The sequence below is a fragment of the Nicotiana tabacum genome, chromosome 6 (assembly GCF_000715075.1).
Source record: "Nicotiana tabacum cultivar K326 chromosome 6, ASM71507v2, whole genome shotgun sequence".
Classification (NCBI taxonomy): domain Eukaryota; kingdom Viridiplantae; phylum Streptophyta; class Magnoliopsida; order Solanales; family Solanaceae; genus Nicotiana; species Nicotiana tabacum.
This window is the reverse complement of record NC_134085.1, coordinates 155671480-155689101: the sequence shown is the minus strand read 5'-3', so window position 1 is coordinate 155689101 and position 17622 is coordinate 155671480. Positions and strand designations below refer to the sequence as shown.

The window sequence follows — 17622 nt, the reverse complement described above, 5'->3', positions numbered from 1 at the left end:
CTGCTGTCATTTTCAAGAACTGGTGTTTAATTTTTGTTTTATTTTTAAAAGTTGAGCAAATATAGACCCAGCGGCATATATCTCCTCCTCCTCCTCCAATTTAGCTCAAATATAGGGCGACGAGACACAACTAATAGATAGTTACTTGAAGGACACGTTGTTGTATATCATTTAGAAATTTACTTTGCGACTTTTATCTTGATAAAGGCATGCATTATATGATTGGTTCCTTTACAATTAATGCATATCCAATCAATAAGTTTGGATTAAGTAGACGTATTGAAGGCTAAGAAACTTCATAATTGTGGTTGGTATACGCATTTCTGCTTATACTGAATTCTTCTTTTGCGGCTTCAGCGAAGTCTAAAGTTTTGGTGGGATCGAAGGCATTTTCGTATGAAAATATGGCATTTGCAATGCCAAGTTGGGCATAATTAAGATGAAGTTATGGCAGTTGCAATTCCCAGAGTTCGTTGGCCGTTGTTATAGTTGAATAACAGATGCAAGTTTTGTCAATATATTATCCATCAAAGCTCGTAAAAAGTTAAAAAGATTGATAGAATAATGATAGTAAAAAGTCTTGTATGTCCAGAAAAACTTGTAAACAATTGAATAATATATATAATTTTGCCAATCCGACATAACTTGAGGTCAACAATTTGTACAAGTTATCCATCCGGCGGAACTTTGCGGATAATTTGTCTCAAAATTATGCTTTGTTCGGTATTACTTGTGAATAAGACAAGTTTTGTTAATTTTGGCAAGACTTGGGCACCAAAGTTACGTGTCAAAGCTATTTCTACACAAATTTTTAAATTACGCCAATTGTTTCTGCTTATGTTCCTACCTTTTCTCTTACAATTTGGGATAATTATGACGGTTTGTCAAATGTGAAAAAGACAAAACATTCATACTTTCTCAAAATTCAAAACTTTTTGTGTGTTTGGCTTATTTCTTCATTCATGATTTCGATTCAAATTCGTTCAGATAAAAAGGACAAGAATCACATATCCGAACACTTCAGAAGTTCCTATTTGACTTATTCTCAAGATGTGCTTTTATTTCATTGTTGCTATCTATTCAAAGTGAAATGTTGCAGCCATGACAGAAACTGGCCAAACATATACTTATTGATCTTTTCACCGGGAGTACCCTCTACTAATTAACCTGAACATGCTTGTGCAGTTGCATCAACCATCTCCTCATTCTCAATTCCAGCATTGCATATGTTGGCGATACCACGTACATGTTTCTTCCCGTACGCGGTTAATTTTCCACAGTGTGCCTCGAATGTCTTGACCTATTCATGAGTAAAGACTAGTCACATTCTCAACAAACGAACTAAGTAACAGAGAAAGTACCACAAAATATTAATAATTAGGTTGACTACTTACATAGGATTTAAGGCAATCCCAATCGTCAACAAGTGGTTGTCCAGCAGGTCGAACACTCTGCAGCACCTCATTACCTTTTTCGACTCCAAACAGAAGCTCTCCAAGACGTTTTACGTTGTTATCCACTTGACTTCTTTGTGCTACAACCTCATTAAGCTTCCGATCAGCTGCAAATTCCTCGTTAGTGCCTTCAGGAGCACCTTGGTACTGTCAACATTAAGAAAAATCGAATCAGTTTTTTTCCTATCTTATAATACGTGCAACACACATACCAAGTGACCAGTTAAAATGAATCGGAATCAATCATGTGGGCAAGGAAGAAAAAACAACATACTTTGGATGTCAAGTAGAAAAGTTCAGTGTCACGTTGGTTCACATTTTCTGAGGATGTCAAGAATGACGCGGCATCCATGGGACTGGGAGCAGCTGCCATGGGACTGGGAGCTTGACTATGGCTTGTGGAAACAGAACCCATATACTGGAAAAGAGCATCAACACTTAACTCCATATCACCATATTGCATGACATGGGAACCATATGTTAGGTTGGCTGCAGTTCTGCATGCAATCTGAGCATGTCCATATGATGAAATCATTAGTTTTCCTTTAGAACAGGCAATACAAGAAAGCATGAATCAATATAGCATAAAGTATTTGAACCTGTGACAATATTATGATCTTCAAGTTTTTGAACAAGTTGCTTACAAATATACATTAGTTGAAAGTATTACTAGCTCTCTTACCCTGTCATACTGGTTATCCAACGTTGAAGTTTGTCGATCTTGGACATCACTGTTCAGAGTTGCAAACAGCAATCAGTTTGGGCATAATTAACGAAAGATGATTTTAAATGTCATCTTGTAAGTTTAAATCTTGAATCAGACTCTCGAGGGGACAAGAATAAAGTTGTGCATACCTGTCTTCCATCCAAGCAACACTGTACAAGTCTCCCAAGCAAACACCGTCAAACTCGGGAGGAGGACACTCAACTAAACAAGCACCACGACCCAAACCACAATACGTTCCCCAACTGTTTTCATCTGGTTTTGATGCAGTCGTGACATAGATATTTAGACCTTCGGGAAGAAGACCATCAAACATGCTTCCCGACTCACAAGCTTCCAAGTAAAATACCTAAAAATTTAGAAACATCATCCAACATAAAATTAGACTACACGTTTCACTGGAATAAAAAAATTCGTGCCAACGAAACGATGGACTTAAATAGTAAAGACCGGCATAAGATAGTTACCATTTTACTATATGTCCCAGAAGCATGCTTCTTTTCCAACACGTTAATCAGATCGTTCGCATAGACAATTCCAGTTGGCATTGCTGGTAGTTGTAACAAAAGCATGAAACAAATACTTTGATTAGTTTCCAGTATGATAAACACCAGGTGATATTGAAGATAACAAAATTAGTGAATGATAATAAAAAATTTGGAATTCCCACAAGTAAAACTTCAATTTAGTATGTGAATCCATTGTGACAACAAACATATTAAACTAGGCAAAAGTTATGCGGAATACAAAGAGAAATTATGCGAGGAAGCTACTTACAGACAATTCCAGGGCCACCATGATCAGTATAATAGATGAAAATATTGTCATTTGGGCCACTGTCCAAAATTTTCCCACTACCCCTAGTGATACCACTTTTGTTGGCAAGTATAACATTGAAAAAATTGTCAGCATTAACATCTTCACCCACATAATCCTGCCTCAACAAAAAAAAAACTCATAAGCAATTACACGTTATAATCTTGGGGATAAAATTTAAGGAATTTTAGCTCGAAAGAGAAAAAAACAAACCTTAGGAACACCTTGATAAACATCTTGACCGTGTGGGTTATTGATGAGGACTCCAGGTCTGGGGTTCTCGCTATTGTTAGCAATATCATCGTACATGAATACGATGATGTTTTCATCTTTCAGACCTCCTTTCTTCAGTAATTGGTATGCGTGACATACATCAGCCTGAAAAATAAAAAATAAAATTCATATTTCTCTAGCGTAAAATTATAGTTTTTGTTTTTAATCTTTCCTATGATTTACGTATACTTGTGATAGTAGGCGATATAGTTGATATTTACACCTTAATATGACCATACTTTATTGTTGTTTTATAGATAAATTGCCAACAAAATGCTCTAAATAGTGTTCTTTTGTTTAGCCGGGAATATTATAGGAGAGGAAGCAACATAGAGTGTTTTGGAGGCGATAATGTGAAGAAACACCCACTCGAGAAGTACCCGAACACAAAGAAGCATAAATGGCCTGGGCAAGAAGGCCACCGCGACCGCGTTGGCACCGCGGTGAACCGCGACAGGTTACTGAAGTGAGGCAGAAAGGTCAGCTTTCACTGCGGTCGACCGCGGTTGGCCGCGACCGCGGTGCACTGTTCACGCAGCTGGAAGTTTGAGGACCAAAGTGTAATTTCGGGGAAACTTTTGTAAAACCCTTTTAAGCTTTAGAAACTCGCCCAACTGAAGGGGGAAGCTAATTTTAGACTACTTTTAGAGGAAGAACAAGTGTGAGAAGATCAACAAAACATTAGAGTTTTTCTATCTCCTTTTAAGTCTTGCAATTTTACTTTATGAACAATTTAGTAGTTTTATCTTGTTTTGTTATGAGTAGCTAAATACTTATCTAGGGTTGATGGAACCAATTATTGGTTGAAGTTTTGACTCAAGTTGTTATAATCGAGCCGGATTTATGATATGATTGTTCAACTATGTTTTGTATGGTGATTAATTGAATGGGTCCTTGATTAATCGTGTCTAACTACCTTATATTGCTTGAGAAAGAGTATTAGCTTAGACAACAGTTGAACAATACCACTTTTGGGTAATTGAAGAGATTCATTACTTGAACTTAAAAGTGGGTTTAGAGATAACAAAACTTTGGTGGGATACTTTAGAGTTGCATAACTATTGTCAGCTAGAGTAGTTCGAGAGAATGCTCAAGTAAATTGTTGTAGTTGATCGAGAGATAATTGTGATAACCCATAGCTCTTAATCCTCATAGAGTATTATGGCGAGATTATAGCGGAAGAGTCAGGACCTAAACTAGCAATTGGAGAAATCACTGACCTAGACCTTTTTACCATTGAATTATCTTTGTTTTAGCTTACCGTTGTTTTTAATAGTAGTCGAAGTAGTTAAACAAAAACTCAATCATTATTGATCAAAAAATCTTGCATCTAAAGATTGATTGAGTTTATAATAACATTACCGAAGAGGGTAATAGATAGGTTAGTTCCTTGAGGATTCGATTCCGGACTTAAAAACCGGATTATATTTGCAGCGACCGCTTTGTCCTTTAAAATGCATAGTTGGGTGTTATCAAATTTTGGCGCTGTTGCCGGGGAACTAACGGTGTTATTTATTACAACTTAAAAGTAGTGTTAAAATTATTAGTTCAAATCAAATTTCAAAGGTGTTAAACAAATTTTCATTGAAATTCTAACGTTTGAACTCTTGTGGAATTCAGGTGTATACATAGAAATTCTTCGAGGACTGGAGAACTTCTTGAAGGACTTTCAGACCCCGAGAAAACATTTAGGGCATTGAACCATGCCAACAGGAGGATCCAACAAATACAACAACCACACCAGCTTGAATTTGACATGGGTGACGTAGAGAACGTCAACGGAATCAGGGATAAGCCAGCTGACCCAAACGTCAGAGTGGTGACACCTCTTGTGCTAGAAGCTGCACTTTATGATTGGGCTCAATCCACAGCTGACAACCTGGCAACTGCCATAGTTGTGCCCGCAATTCAAGCGGAGACATTCCAGATCACCAACAACATGCTGCATCTGCTGCAGAATAAGGGATTGTTCTCCGGGTCACACATTGAAGACCCTCAGCAACATTTGAAAAATTTTCTGTCAATATGTGTGACTCAAAGGCAGCCAAATGTGACCCAGAAGCTATCAAACTATTACTGTTCCCGTTCTTTGTGACTGGGGAAGCTCAGACTTGGTTGAATTCGCTACCAATCAATTCCATTGTCACCTGGGAGGAATTAGTAAAGCAGTTCCTAAATAAGTTCTACCCGCCCAACAAGACTGCAAGGCAGATTGATGAAATAATGCAGTATAAGCAGCAGCCGACTGAGACCTTGCAAGAAACATGAGAAAGATTTAAAGGGATGCTGGTGAAGTGTCCTCACCATGGCATTCCTGACCAGATGCTTGGCCAGAGATTCTACATGGGGTTAGCTGACAATCTAAAGGCCAATGTGGATGCTTCAGCTGGAGGTGCATTTTTGAGTAAGACATTCACCAAGTGCAAAGTCCTTCTTGACAAGATGTCTTAGAATTCGGGGTGGATGACTAGAGGGACAACACTGGCACCCATAGTGCATTCAGTTCCTCTTGACCCAAATAATTCGCATGCAAAAAACATGGCCACACTCATGACTCAGATGAGTATTTTGACAAAGAAGATAGATGGGATGGGTACCAAACAGGTGCATATTGTTGACACGACAAATGAAGGACTGTGTACACCTTGTGTTAATCAGTCTTATGTGTGTTCATGGAGCAGAGAAGGTGAAAATCAAAGGGCAAGGGAAGATATGAATTATGTTAACAACTTCGGGGGTTAGAGACAAGGAGGACATCAGCGGAGACCGACATCAAATCAGCAATACAGACCTAACATGCCTCAGCCTGGGGGCATGCAAGTTTAAGGCCAAATGTTGCCATACCACCAGAGACAACAGGGCTACCCACAGCAGAACCAGCAACAGTTGACATATCAGCCACCTCCTCAGCAGCAAGATAACAACATGGTAGAGATCAGAGGGATGCTCTAGCAACTCATTGGGATAAATGGTAAGATGCAAGAAAAGTTGGCAGTACATGATTCAGCTATAAAGAACATTGAAACTCAGTTGGGGCAGTTGTCTATGGCTTTAAACAACCGCACCAAGGGAACATTGCCAGCGGACACAAATATTAACCCCAAGGAGCCAAACCCGAATCAGTTGATGAAAGTAAGTCTTCGGAATGGGAGAGATTTAGACAAAGATCAAGAGGTTGCACAAGCCAGCAAAGAGACTACGCCAGCCACTCCAATTCTACTAGAGGTAGATAAACCATCTAATCTGACTGAAGTGGTGGTTGAACAAGGTCAAGATGAAAAGGGTAAGGCTAAGGTAAATGAACAAGCTACAGAGCAGGTGGTGCCTTTTGTGCCATAGAACCCCCAACAGAGAGAAGCCAACAAACAGTGCACAAAGGGTGATACTAGCACTATTCCCTTAGACACTGGTAAAACAAAAGAAGGAAGATCAATACAAGAAATTCATGGAGATGCTGTGTCAAATTCAGTTGAATATTCCTTTGATAGATGCCTTGAGGGAGATGCCAGGTTATGCGAAGATGATGAAAGACCTAATGTCATGGAAGTTTAATTTTCAGGACCTATCCACAGTGACTCTGATGCAGACCTGCAGCGCAGTAGTGACCAAACCGATGGCTCAAAAGATGTCAGACCCAGGTAGCTTCACTATTCCATGCACAATTAGGAGTTATGCCTTTGCAAAGGCATTATGTGATTTGGGAGCCAGCATAAATTTGATGCCTCTGGCTGTATACACCAAACTGGGCATTGGCAGAGCTAGACTGACTTTGATGCTGCTGCAGCTGGCTGACCACCTGGTAAAAAGGCCTACTAGGATTCTTGATGATGTGTTGGTGCAAGTGGGGAAGTTCGTGTTCCCTGCAGACTTTGTTATTCTGGACTGTCAGGTAGATGAGGAGATATCTATCATTTTAGTAGGCCATTTTTGGCCACTGGGAGAGCAATGATCGATTATGAGACTGGGGAATTAAAAATGAGACTGAACGATGAAGAAGTCATATTCAATGTTTAGCAATCGAGGAGACCCAGTGAATATGCTAATTGCTCTCTAGTGGAGGCAGTGGATATGATTCAGCAAGAAGATGATGTGACCCTGACTGCTAAAGATCCATTGGAGGCATGTCTGACAAATTTAGAAGAGATGGATGGTGAAGGGTTAGCTGAGTGGGTCATGGCACTTGAAGGCCAAGGATTCTGGAAAAGGGACCCTCAGTTCGAGTCCCTGGAGTTAGAAAAAAGGGCTACACCTCCAGTAAAGCCATCAGTAGAGGAACCACAGCTCCCAGCTCACCTCAGGTACGTTTTCTTAGGCCCTAATTCTACTTTGCCTGTTATTTATATCATGCGGTTTGCTAGATGTGCAGGTAGAACAGCTCTTACAGGTACTGCAGGAAAGTAAGACTGCCATTGGCTGGACCATGACAGACATAAAGGGTATTAGGCCAGCCTTCTATATGCACAAGATTCTCTTGGAAGAAGGGCAAAAACCTTCTAGAGAACATCAACGAAGGCTGAACCCGAACATGAAAGAGGTAGTAAAGAAGGAAGTGATCAAATGGTTAGATGCGGGAATCATCTTCCCCATCTCTGATAGCAATTGGGTCAGGCCTGTCCAATGTGTGCCGAAAAAGTGGGCAATGACTGTTGTGCAAAATGAGAATAATGAGTTGATCTCAACTCGCACAATCACGGGATGGAGGATTTGCATAGATTACCGAAAATTGAATACATCCACCCAGAAGGACCACTTCCTCTTGCCCTTCATTGACGAAATGTTGGACAGGCTGGCCGGGCGCTCGCACATTTATTTCTTGGATGGTTATTCGGGGTACAATCAGATATCAATATCCCCCGAAGATAGAGAGAAAACATCATTCACTTGTCCGTATGGCATCTTCACCTTTCGGAGAATGCCTTTTGGGCTTTGTAATGCACTGGCGACATTTCAACGGTGCATGTTAGCTATTTTCATAGACATGGTGGAGGATATTATGGAGGTCTTTATGGATGATTTCTCTGTGGTGGGAGATTCATTCGAGGTCTGTCTTCACAACTTAAGAAGAGTGCTCAAAAGATGTGTGGAGACAAATTTAGTGTTGAATTGGGAGAAGTGCCATTTTATGGTACAGGAAGGGATAGTCCTGGTACATCGAGTGTCCAGTAAAGGAATTGAGGTCGACCATGCTAAGGTTGACGTGATTGAAAAACTACCACCGCCCACTTTGGTCAAGGCCGTGAGAAGTTTCCTTGGGAACACCGGGTTCTACAGGCGATTCATAAAAGATTTCTCCAAAATTGCTAACCTATTATGCAAACTCCTTGAAAAGGATCACCCCTTTGTGTTTTCTAATGATTGCAGGTTGGCATTTGAGGAGCTGAAGAAGAGATTGGTGACTGCACCTATCATTGTTGCACCCAACTGGGAGCAACCATTTGAGCTCATGTGCGACGCAAGTGACTACACCATAGGAGTAGTCTTGGGGTAGCGACAGGGTAAACTGATGCACCCGATTTATTATGCAAGCAGAACACTGAGCGGTGCACAACTCAATTACACAGTGACGGAAAAGGAGACGTTGGCTGTTATTTTTGCATTCGACAAATTCAGGTCATACTTGATTGGTTCGAAAGTTATTGTTTATACTGACCATGCAGCAATTAGGCACCTGATAGAAAAGAAGGAGTCAAATACACGCTTGATTCGCTGAGTTCTTCTGTTACAAGAATTCGATCTGGAAATAAGTGACCGAAAAGGGATAGAGAACCAAGTAGCTGACCACCTCTCAAGGTTGTAAGGAGCTGAAAAGAAGGTAGAGGTTGAGGATATAACAGAGACATTCCCGGATGAACAATTACTGGCAATGACAATGGAGAAGGCACCTTGGTTTGCTGATATTGCTAATTATTTAGCAAGTGGTATTGTACCTTATGAACTCTCCTCAATTCAAAAGAAAAAGTTCTTTTGTGATTGTCGATATTATTATTGGGATGAACCCCTATTGTTTAAAATATGTGTAGATAACATGATCTGGCGGTGTATCCCCGAGAAAGATCAACATTCTGTTTTGCAGGCTTGCCATGCTTCACCATATGGTTGACACTTTGGAGGAATTCGGACAACAGCTAAGGTGTTGGAGTCAGGCTTGTACTGGCCTACTCTGTTCAATGATGCCCATGCTTGGGTCAAAAGCTGCGATGATTGCCAAATGACTGGCAACATATCTCGTAGACACGAGATGCCATTGACCACAATTCAAGAGGTGGAGATTTTAGACATGTGTGGGATTGACTTCATGGGGCCATTCATCAGCTCATATGGTAACACGTACATATTGGTAGCGGTTGACTATGTCTCCAAGTGGGTCAAAGCGGTGGCTCTCCCGACCAATGATGCTAAAGGGGTACTAGATTTTCTGAAGAAGAACATTTTCACGCGTTTTGGTACCTCAAGAGCTATACTCAGTGACGGCGGAACCCATTTCTTCAATAGAGCATTCGCACGACTGTTGGAAAAATATGGAGTTCGTCATAAAGTGACCACCCCGTACCACCCACAATCGAGCGGGCAATTTGAAGTGTCCAACAGGGAGATTAAAAGTGTCCTCACAAAAACAGTGAATGCAATAAGGTCTGACTGGGCAAAGAAATTAGATGATGCATTGTGGGTGTACCACACAGCCTTCAAAACCCCAATTGGTATGTCACCGTACAAGTTGGTGTTTGGCAAGGCATGCCACCTCCTAGTTGAGCTAGAGCATAAAGCACTTTGGGCATTGTGGCAGTTAAACTTAGACATGGAGACAGTAGGTACTAACAGGATCACTGGATTACATGAGCTAGAGGAATTCAGGCTCCAGGCCTTTGAGAGTGCTAGATTATACAAAGAAAGGCTGAAATTAATGCATGATAAGCACATCTTGGATCGAAACTTCAAACCCGGAGATCTAGTGTTGTTATACAACTCGAGATTGAGATTATTCCCAGGTAAGTTAAAGTCCCGATGGTCAGGACCCTTCAGAGTGGTGCAATTGTTCTTAAGTGGAGTTGTAGAGATTGAATCAGAAGATGGGACAAATAAGTTCACAGTAAATGGGCAAAGGTTGAAACATTACGTTGGAATGGCTGAAGAAAAAAGGGATAGAGTGGTAATCACTTTGGAAGATCCCCAGTACGCGGATGAGGAATGATGATCAAATGCTTACGTCGTGCCGCGACGTTAAATTAGGCGTTGCGTGGGAGGCAACCCATGAGTGTGTTGTTAGTGTGTTCATGTAACTTCATATATATATATAAACAGCGCTAGCACCGCAACCGTGGTGAACCGCGGTGGAAGGCAAACATTCTGCCTCAGATTTTTCACCTCACCGCGACCGCGGTGGATCGCGGTAAACCGCGGTGAAGCGTGAACTTTCTGCCTCTAATTTTTAAACCCACCTCAGTCGCGGTGGACCGCGGTGGGTCCCAGGTAATTTTAATTTTTTTTATTTTTTCCGTTTTTCTTATATCTTTTCCTCCTCTTTTAATTCTACAACCCAAACTCCCCCCTCTTAAACCCAACATACCCGATCCCCTCCCCCATATTTCCAATTTCTCTCTCTCTCTCTCTAAATCCTAACCCGTCAAATACTCTCTTCTTCTTCTTCTTCCCTCATACTAACATCCCCCAACTCCATTCCTCTCCTCATTCTTCAACTACGGTATGTTCCTCACTCTTCTTTCTCTTTTCTTTAGTATTGTGTTGTATTGTGTTGTAGTTTATGTAATTTATATTGTGTTGGGATCTAATTGTTGTCATACTCTTTTTCTTCTTGTTTTTGCTTTTAAATTTCGTTTCTGAGTTTGATTGGTGAAGGGGCTGTGCATTGCATATTTGAATGGTGTTATTGGTGGGTGATTGAGTGAAGTAAGTGTGGGGTGTGTTGGTGTGGTAATATAGTTTATTGGGGAGGAGCTTTGATGTACCCATGAGGGCTATATGTGTCTGGATAGTGCCCTACTCACAAGGAGTTTGGGAAATTGCCCCATTGGAGATATAAAGAGCTATTGTGACATGTTTATGGTGAAGTCTAAGTAACCATCCATAGTCACATATTTTGCGCACTCACTAATAGGCGTTTCGTTGTATGACAAGTACAATGAGTTCTCTAGGAAGCGACGAAACACCGGACCCTCCACTAGTGGACCGGGGGGCTCCTCACAAGCTAGGAGCCAAGCCAGTGCACCTCAGTTCGATAGCACTCGGTTTGTATCCAGAGCAGCGGAGGATAGGTACAACCAGAAAGCAGCTAAGAAGTTACAACCTGAGGTGCACATTGATCGAACGGCTTTGGAGGTGGAATGCCCCAACATGTTTAATGAGCTGAGGCGGTGTCAGATGGACATCTTCTTCGAGGTACCGGAGGAGGCTAATGTTCAACTAGTAAGGGAGTTCTATGCGAACTTGCCGGAACATGAGAGTGGGGTTGTGATGGTGCGCAATACCCCGGTAAATGCATCCTTTGACACCATCCGCAGGGTATACAGGCTGCCTGTGTTTCAGGGTAAATTTGATCCTTATCGTACTTTTAGTGGAACACGGGGCTTGTGGGGCATTCTTCTTGATACTATCTGTGTGCCGGATGGATAACACCTATGGATCAAGCACAGGATTACTCTCAACTCCCACTTTATGAATTGGGGGGCTAAGTATTGGCTCACCATTGTCAACAGTCGATTGTTGCCATCCAGCAACACGACAGATGTTAATCTACCACGGGCGTCCACAATCCACTGTTTCATGTCCCACAGTGATTTTGATGTGTCCTGGCTCATCCATGAAGAGATGTTAATTAGATCCCCTGAGCTAACCAAGGGCCACTACTTCCCTTTGCTGATCACCCGGCTGTGCCGTATTGCTCGAGTCCCTGAAGACCCTCGGGTTTATGGGAGATTGCCACTAAAAGTCCCGTTTCGGGCGAGAAAAACTGGAATTGGACGAGAGCTGGTGGTGAATGTTGATGACTCTGATGATGATTCATCTGATGATGATGATGATGATGCTGAGGTAGCTGAGGTTCCCCTTCCTCCGAGAGCTGATGTGGCAAGACCATCACAGCACCGCCAGAGCACCCGTATGACTACTTTGGAGCAGGATATGGCTGGGTTGCGTACCTTAGTCACTGATTTGGGTGTCCGTGTTGATGCGGTGGCTGAGAGACAAGTGAAATCGGAGAAGAAATTCTTGGGCTGGTTGAGAGCGCTGGGATGTGCGTGCAACGTGAACCCAGACATTGTCTCCGATCAGGAGTGAGCCTTCAGGGAAGTTCCTTCACCTCACTGTTCTTTAAATTTTAAGCCATGGGGACATGTCTTCATTTTAAGTGTGGGGTGGGGATATTTCATTGTATGTTTGTAATTGTAATAATTGACTGTTTAATTTTTCTTGTTTTGTCTTGCCTTGATTGTTTTGATGTAGAGTAATAGTTTATTGGAAAGCTAAAGTAGTAAGTGACTTGTCACGACGATGGATCTCTTTCGGCGGGGTTCTTGAGAGACTAAGTCGAAAAAAAAATTAAAATATGGAGACTCTTCCTGATGAGGATCCTTTAAACAATTTTCTTGAGGGAAGTAGTCTAGAGAAAAGACTAAAAAGATTTTTTATTTTATTTTTAGGTAGTGTATTAACTCCCCCTTGGTTTTTCTTTGGGCCACGGTTCTTTTCCAAAGGTTTAGCTTGAACCGGATATAGGTAATTTTTGTGTTTGTTCTTTTTAGTTTTAGGTTAGGATTAATGGGCTACGAGCGAAAATCGATTTTTTACACTTGAACACAATAGACACTAGAGTCTAACGCCTAGCTTCATTGGTTAAATCCTGTTAGAGTGCCTTAAAATTGTACGTTTGTATCTAACTTGAACACTTAAAAGAGAATGTCTTGATAAACCAATCCGGAGTGAGTCACGTGCCATGTGTGTGTGAGTTTTACTATGTTCCATGTTTCATATTTGATGCCTAGAACTTGCCCTGTGTGTTTGCAAAGCGAAATAGTAGTTTCTTTCAGTTTTAGAAGTGATATAGGCATTTCTTTATTGAGCCAGATATATAAAGTAAACTCACCTGAATGAAATACATCGTAGTTAACCCCGTTGAGCCTATAAGCCTATTTTTTGGCAACCACATTGCGAACCTTACCCAATTGTTTGAATAGCTTGTCGTGTGAACCCTTTTACCTCCCAATAAGCACTTGAAAGGTAATGAAAATATGCAAAAGTAAAAGTGTGGGGTGGTTGTTTGGTCTTTGAGTGGAACCATTGAGATAGAGAAAAGGTGTGGAATTTGAAGCATAAAAGAAAAAGCACCACGAAAAAAAAATATGGGTCATAAACAATTATAATGGTTGATAAGTGGTGGCTTGTACAAATTGCACCTAATGGATGGGGATGTTTTAAACAAATGAGGTGGAGTGTTTGGTTGGCACAACTATGATCTTTAAGTTTAATGTAATTGTATTAAAAGTGCTTAGGGAGGTTAGTCACTATATCTAAATATATCCTACCCGTCTCTTAGATTACATTACAACCAAGTAAAGTCCTGTTGATCTTAGACTGAATGGGCTCAATCAGTAAAGTTTTACACTACGGGCAAGCCTATGGCGCATCTTTGTGGCATGTGAACGTTCTTTCTGAGAGTGAGCGAATTTTGTCTATCTTAGTTCCTACTTGTTCTAATTATCGTTGTTATATGTGGAACTACTCTCTTGTGTGATGTGAGGGCATGTGATCCACAAAGGAAAGGTAAGTCTTGACTCTTGTATAGAGTAGTTTGAGTAAGTACAAATGTTGCATGGTACAAAAAGTTTGACTCTTGAGGTAAAGGTTGTTCACTACTAGGTGCAAATTGTTGTAAAATGTTCATGGTGTTAGTCGTTAAAGGAAAAGCTTAGGGAAGAAATTTTGATGGAGTGTGGTGGATTGCTCGAGGACTAGCAATGATTTAAGTGTGGGGTGTTGATAGTAGGCGATATAGTTGATATTTACACCTTAATATGACCATACTTTATTATTGTTTTATAGATAAATTGCCAACAAATAGCTCTAAATAGTGTTCTTTTGTTTAGCAGGGAATATTATATGAGAGGAAGCAACATGGAGTGTTTTGGAGGCGATAATGTGAAGAAAAACACCCTATCGAGAAGTACCCGAACACAAAGAAGCATAAATGGCCTGGGTAAGAAGGCCACCGCGACCGCGGTGAACCGCGGTTGGTTACTAAAGTGAGGCAGAAAGGTCAGTTTTCACCGCGGTCGACCGCGGTTGGCCGCGACCGTGGTGCATTGTTCACACAGCTGGAAGTTTGAGGACCAAAGTGTAATTTCGGGGAACCTTTTGTAAAACCCTTATATGTTTTAGAAACTCGCCCAACTGAAGGGGAAAGCTAATTTTAGACTAATTTTGGAGGAAGAACAAGTGTGAGAAGATCAACAAAACATTAGAGTTTTTCTATTTCCTTTTAAATCTTGCAATTTTACATTATGAACAATTTAGTAGTTTTCTCTTGTTTTGTTATGAGTAGCTAACTACTTATCTAGGGTTGATGGAACCAATTGTTGGTTGATGTTTTGACTCAAGTTGTTATAATCGAGTCGGATTTATGATATGATTGTTCAACTACGTTTTGTATGGTGATTAATTGAATGGGTCCTTGATTAATCGTGTATAATTACCTTATATTGCTTGAGAAAGAGTATTAGGTTAGACAGCGGTTGAACAACACCACTTTGGGTAATTGAAGAGATTCATTACTTGAACTTAAAAGTGGGTTTAGAGATAACAAAACTTTGGTGGGATACTTTAGAGTTGCATAACTATTGTCAGCTAGAGTAGTTCGAGAGAATGTTCTAGTAAATTATTGTAGTTGATCGAGAGATAATTACGATAACCTATAGCTCTTAATCCTCATAGAGTATTATGGCGAGATTATAGCGGAAGAGTCAGGACCTAAACTAGCAATTGGGAAAATCACTGCCCTAAACCTTTTTTACCATTGAATTATCTTTGTTTTATCTTACCGCTATTTTTAATAGTAGTCGAAGTAGTTAAACAAAAACTCAATCGTTATTGATCAAAAAATCTTGCTTCTAGAGATTGATTGAATTGATAATAACATTGCCGAAGAGGGTAATAGATAGGTTAGTTCCCTGAGGATTCGATTCCGGACTTAAAAACCGGATTATATTTGCAGCGACCGCTTTGTCTTTTGAAAGGCATAGTTGGGCGTTATCAACTTATTTTTGTTCAGTTTTACTATCTTTTAACGTGACATTAATTATAAAGTCTATACTAAATTTTAGCTCCTAAAGTTGATACAAGCAAAAGGTTTAGGAATATCTGATTATTTGAAATTATTTTGGAATGACTAGTCCGAAATAAAAGATCAAAGATGAGATTTTTTTTTAAAACGTTTTTCATACATATGGGGCAGGGGCAGGGGAAGGCAATTGGGAAAGAGGATTACAAAGTGAGGCAAAAGTTGAGTTAATTAACCAACTGAACTATTAAGATTTTCCAAAAAAAATAAATTACTCATAGAGTGACTACCTTTGGAGTTTTTTGGTTGGGACACTTTGGTGTCACTATTAATTTTTTAACCCGTAATTGAAGTTGAGAAAAGAAAAACCCTACCTGAATTTTAAAGTTCACTCATCAGGATTTTTTTCGTAGCAAGAATTTTAAAGCATGGAGCAGTTATGGTGATCGTCAGGATTTTACCACAAATTCTGACGAATAACCAGAATTTTTCAGTATTATGGTTGAAAATTCAGGTGATGAGGTGATCGTTATAATTTATTGTGGTTCAAAATTCTGGTGATCATCAGAATTTTTTGTGCTTTAAGATTTTGGCGAGTACTTCACAATTCTAACGAGCGTATTTTAAAATTCTGACGCAAGGCTATTTTCTAAAATAAAAATTTAATGGGATCAAAATATAAATAATGGTTTAAAAAAGTCCATCCAACATAATTTTTTTTGTTTGTGAGAAGTTTCTTATCCTTTCTACTCTACGTGGTTTTATACATGGTCATTTCGCCGTTTGCTATAGAAAAATAAATGAGGAAGATAGGGACTCTATCGGTATAAGGTCTCAACTCTAACTCAAGTCTAAAAATAAGCATGTTTTAGTTCAAACTTGTGAAGGAATGTTTAACAATTTGTAAAGTAACTGATAATGTTATTTAACCACCATAATGACAATTATAACATTACAAAGCTTTGGAAAATTAATTGTATTAACAAAAATTAGATAATTTAGAGGAAATATAGTTGGTATCGATGATAATAACCTGGTGCCTGTAGTTCCACCATCCATTGGAGCCAGCAACTAGTACAGCCCATTTGGTCCCTGTCGATTCTTCTGTTAAGAATCGATTGATACTTCGACCTTCAACACTAGCCCAAATTGAGAGAAGAACGAGGAATACGACATATCTAATCATTGTATAAGTATTATTTTGAGGTTAACCAAGAAATTAAAACACTCAAATAGGAAGGGATCGATTATTGAGTTGTATGAATTGGTGTATGAGAAATTAAATTTATAGGAGTTCAAACTCCTCTAAGCCAACACTAGAGACATACACAACGTAGATTTCAAAGGTTTAAAGAGCAAATAACTATAGGAATTCACGAAAGATGTCTAGACATTGACAAATATTGCAATATATTTATTCTCCTTCTTTTACATGAAACTTATCTAGTATATATTCTAGTTCACTTATGACAAGCTAAGTTTTCATGTCGTTACCATCGATATATACTTATGTTTTCTTTTATTTTATTTTTTGTGTTTAGTGTAGTGATACACATAAATGACCAGTATCAAGTTTAACACAATGATAAGACCATTACTAGTCACCCGCATAAGGGCAATTAAAATAGATAATAATTAGAATTAGCTTATTTTTAGGCGTATCTATGAAACTAACAACTGTATAACAGTATACATACAAGATTTTAGTTGCTAACTAATTATATTGTTGCCATGTTATATTAATTCAGTGCAAGGTTCCAACTAATGTAGCAAAAACGTTTTCCTCTTCTGCTTTCTCGTCCTTTAATTTATATTCATGAGCTCACTCCACCTAGATTTTTTTTTAAGGTGCCGTAAATATTTCAAAAAAACAAGGATAACATATCTTAAAATGCACATCCCTTTAATTAAAACAATCTTGTGTCTTGTACTCCATGTATTTTTTTTTTCTTGTGTTTAATGAATATTTCTTCGTGAATCCTTTGTTTTCATAAAATGAAATGCCAGCTTGCGATAACTATGAGGTTAAGGACTCTATCGTTCAAGACAAACAATTCTTATAGTTTTTG

General features: G+C 39.5%; 1 protein-coding gene across 1 annotated transcript; it reads right to left on the bottom strand.

The window, feature by feature from the left end:
• Positions 1-891: 891 nt before the first annotated feature.
• LOC107830109 (vacuolar-processing enzyme-like) lies at positions 892-16820 on the bottom strand. The gene is made up of 9 exons (XM_016657590.2): positions 16587-16820; positions 3208-3372; positions 2956-3112; positions 2646-2728; positions 2310-2527; positions 2137-2185; positions 1729-1962; positions 1395-1601; positions 892-1300 (listed from the first exon to the last, which is right to left on the bottom strand). Exons 1-9 carry the CDS (start codon positions 16737-16739, stop codon positions 1163-1165), a joined length of 1404 nt encoding a protein of 467 aa, XP_016513076.2. The 5' UTR covers positions 16740-16820; the 3' UTR covers positions 892-1162.
• Between the last annotated feature and the right edge of the window lie 802 nt (positions 16821-17622).

Excerpts from the sequence above, each read along its gene's own strand:
- LOC107830109 (XM_016657590.2), bottom strand. The coding sequence starts at position 16,739 with ATGATTAGATATGTCGTATTCCTCGTTCTTCTCTCAATTTGGGCTAGT. Across the intron at positions 3,113-3,207 it reads TTTATCAAGGTGTTCCTAAG|GATTATGTGGGTGAAGATGT; the intron begins GTTTGTTTTTTT and ends TTGTTGAGGCAG. Across the intron at positions 1,963-2,136 it reads TGGATAACCAGTATGACAGG|ATTGCATGCAGAACTGCAGC; the intron begins GTAAGAGAGCTA and ends GGACATGCTCAG.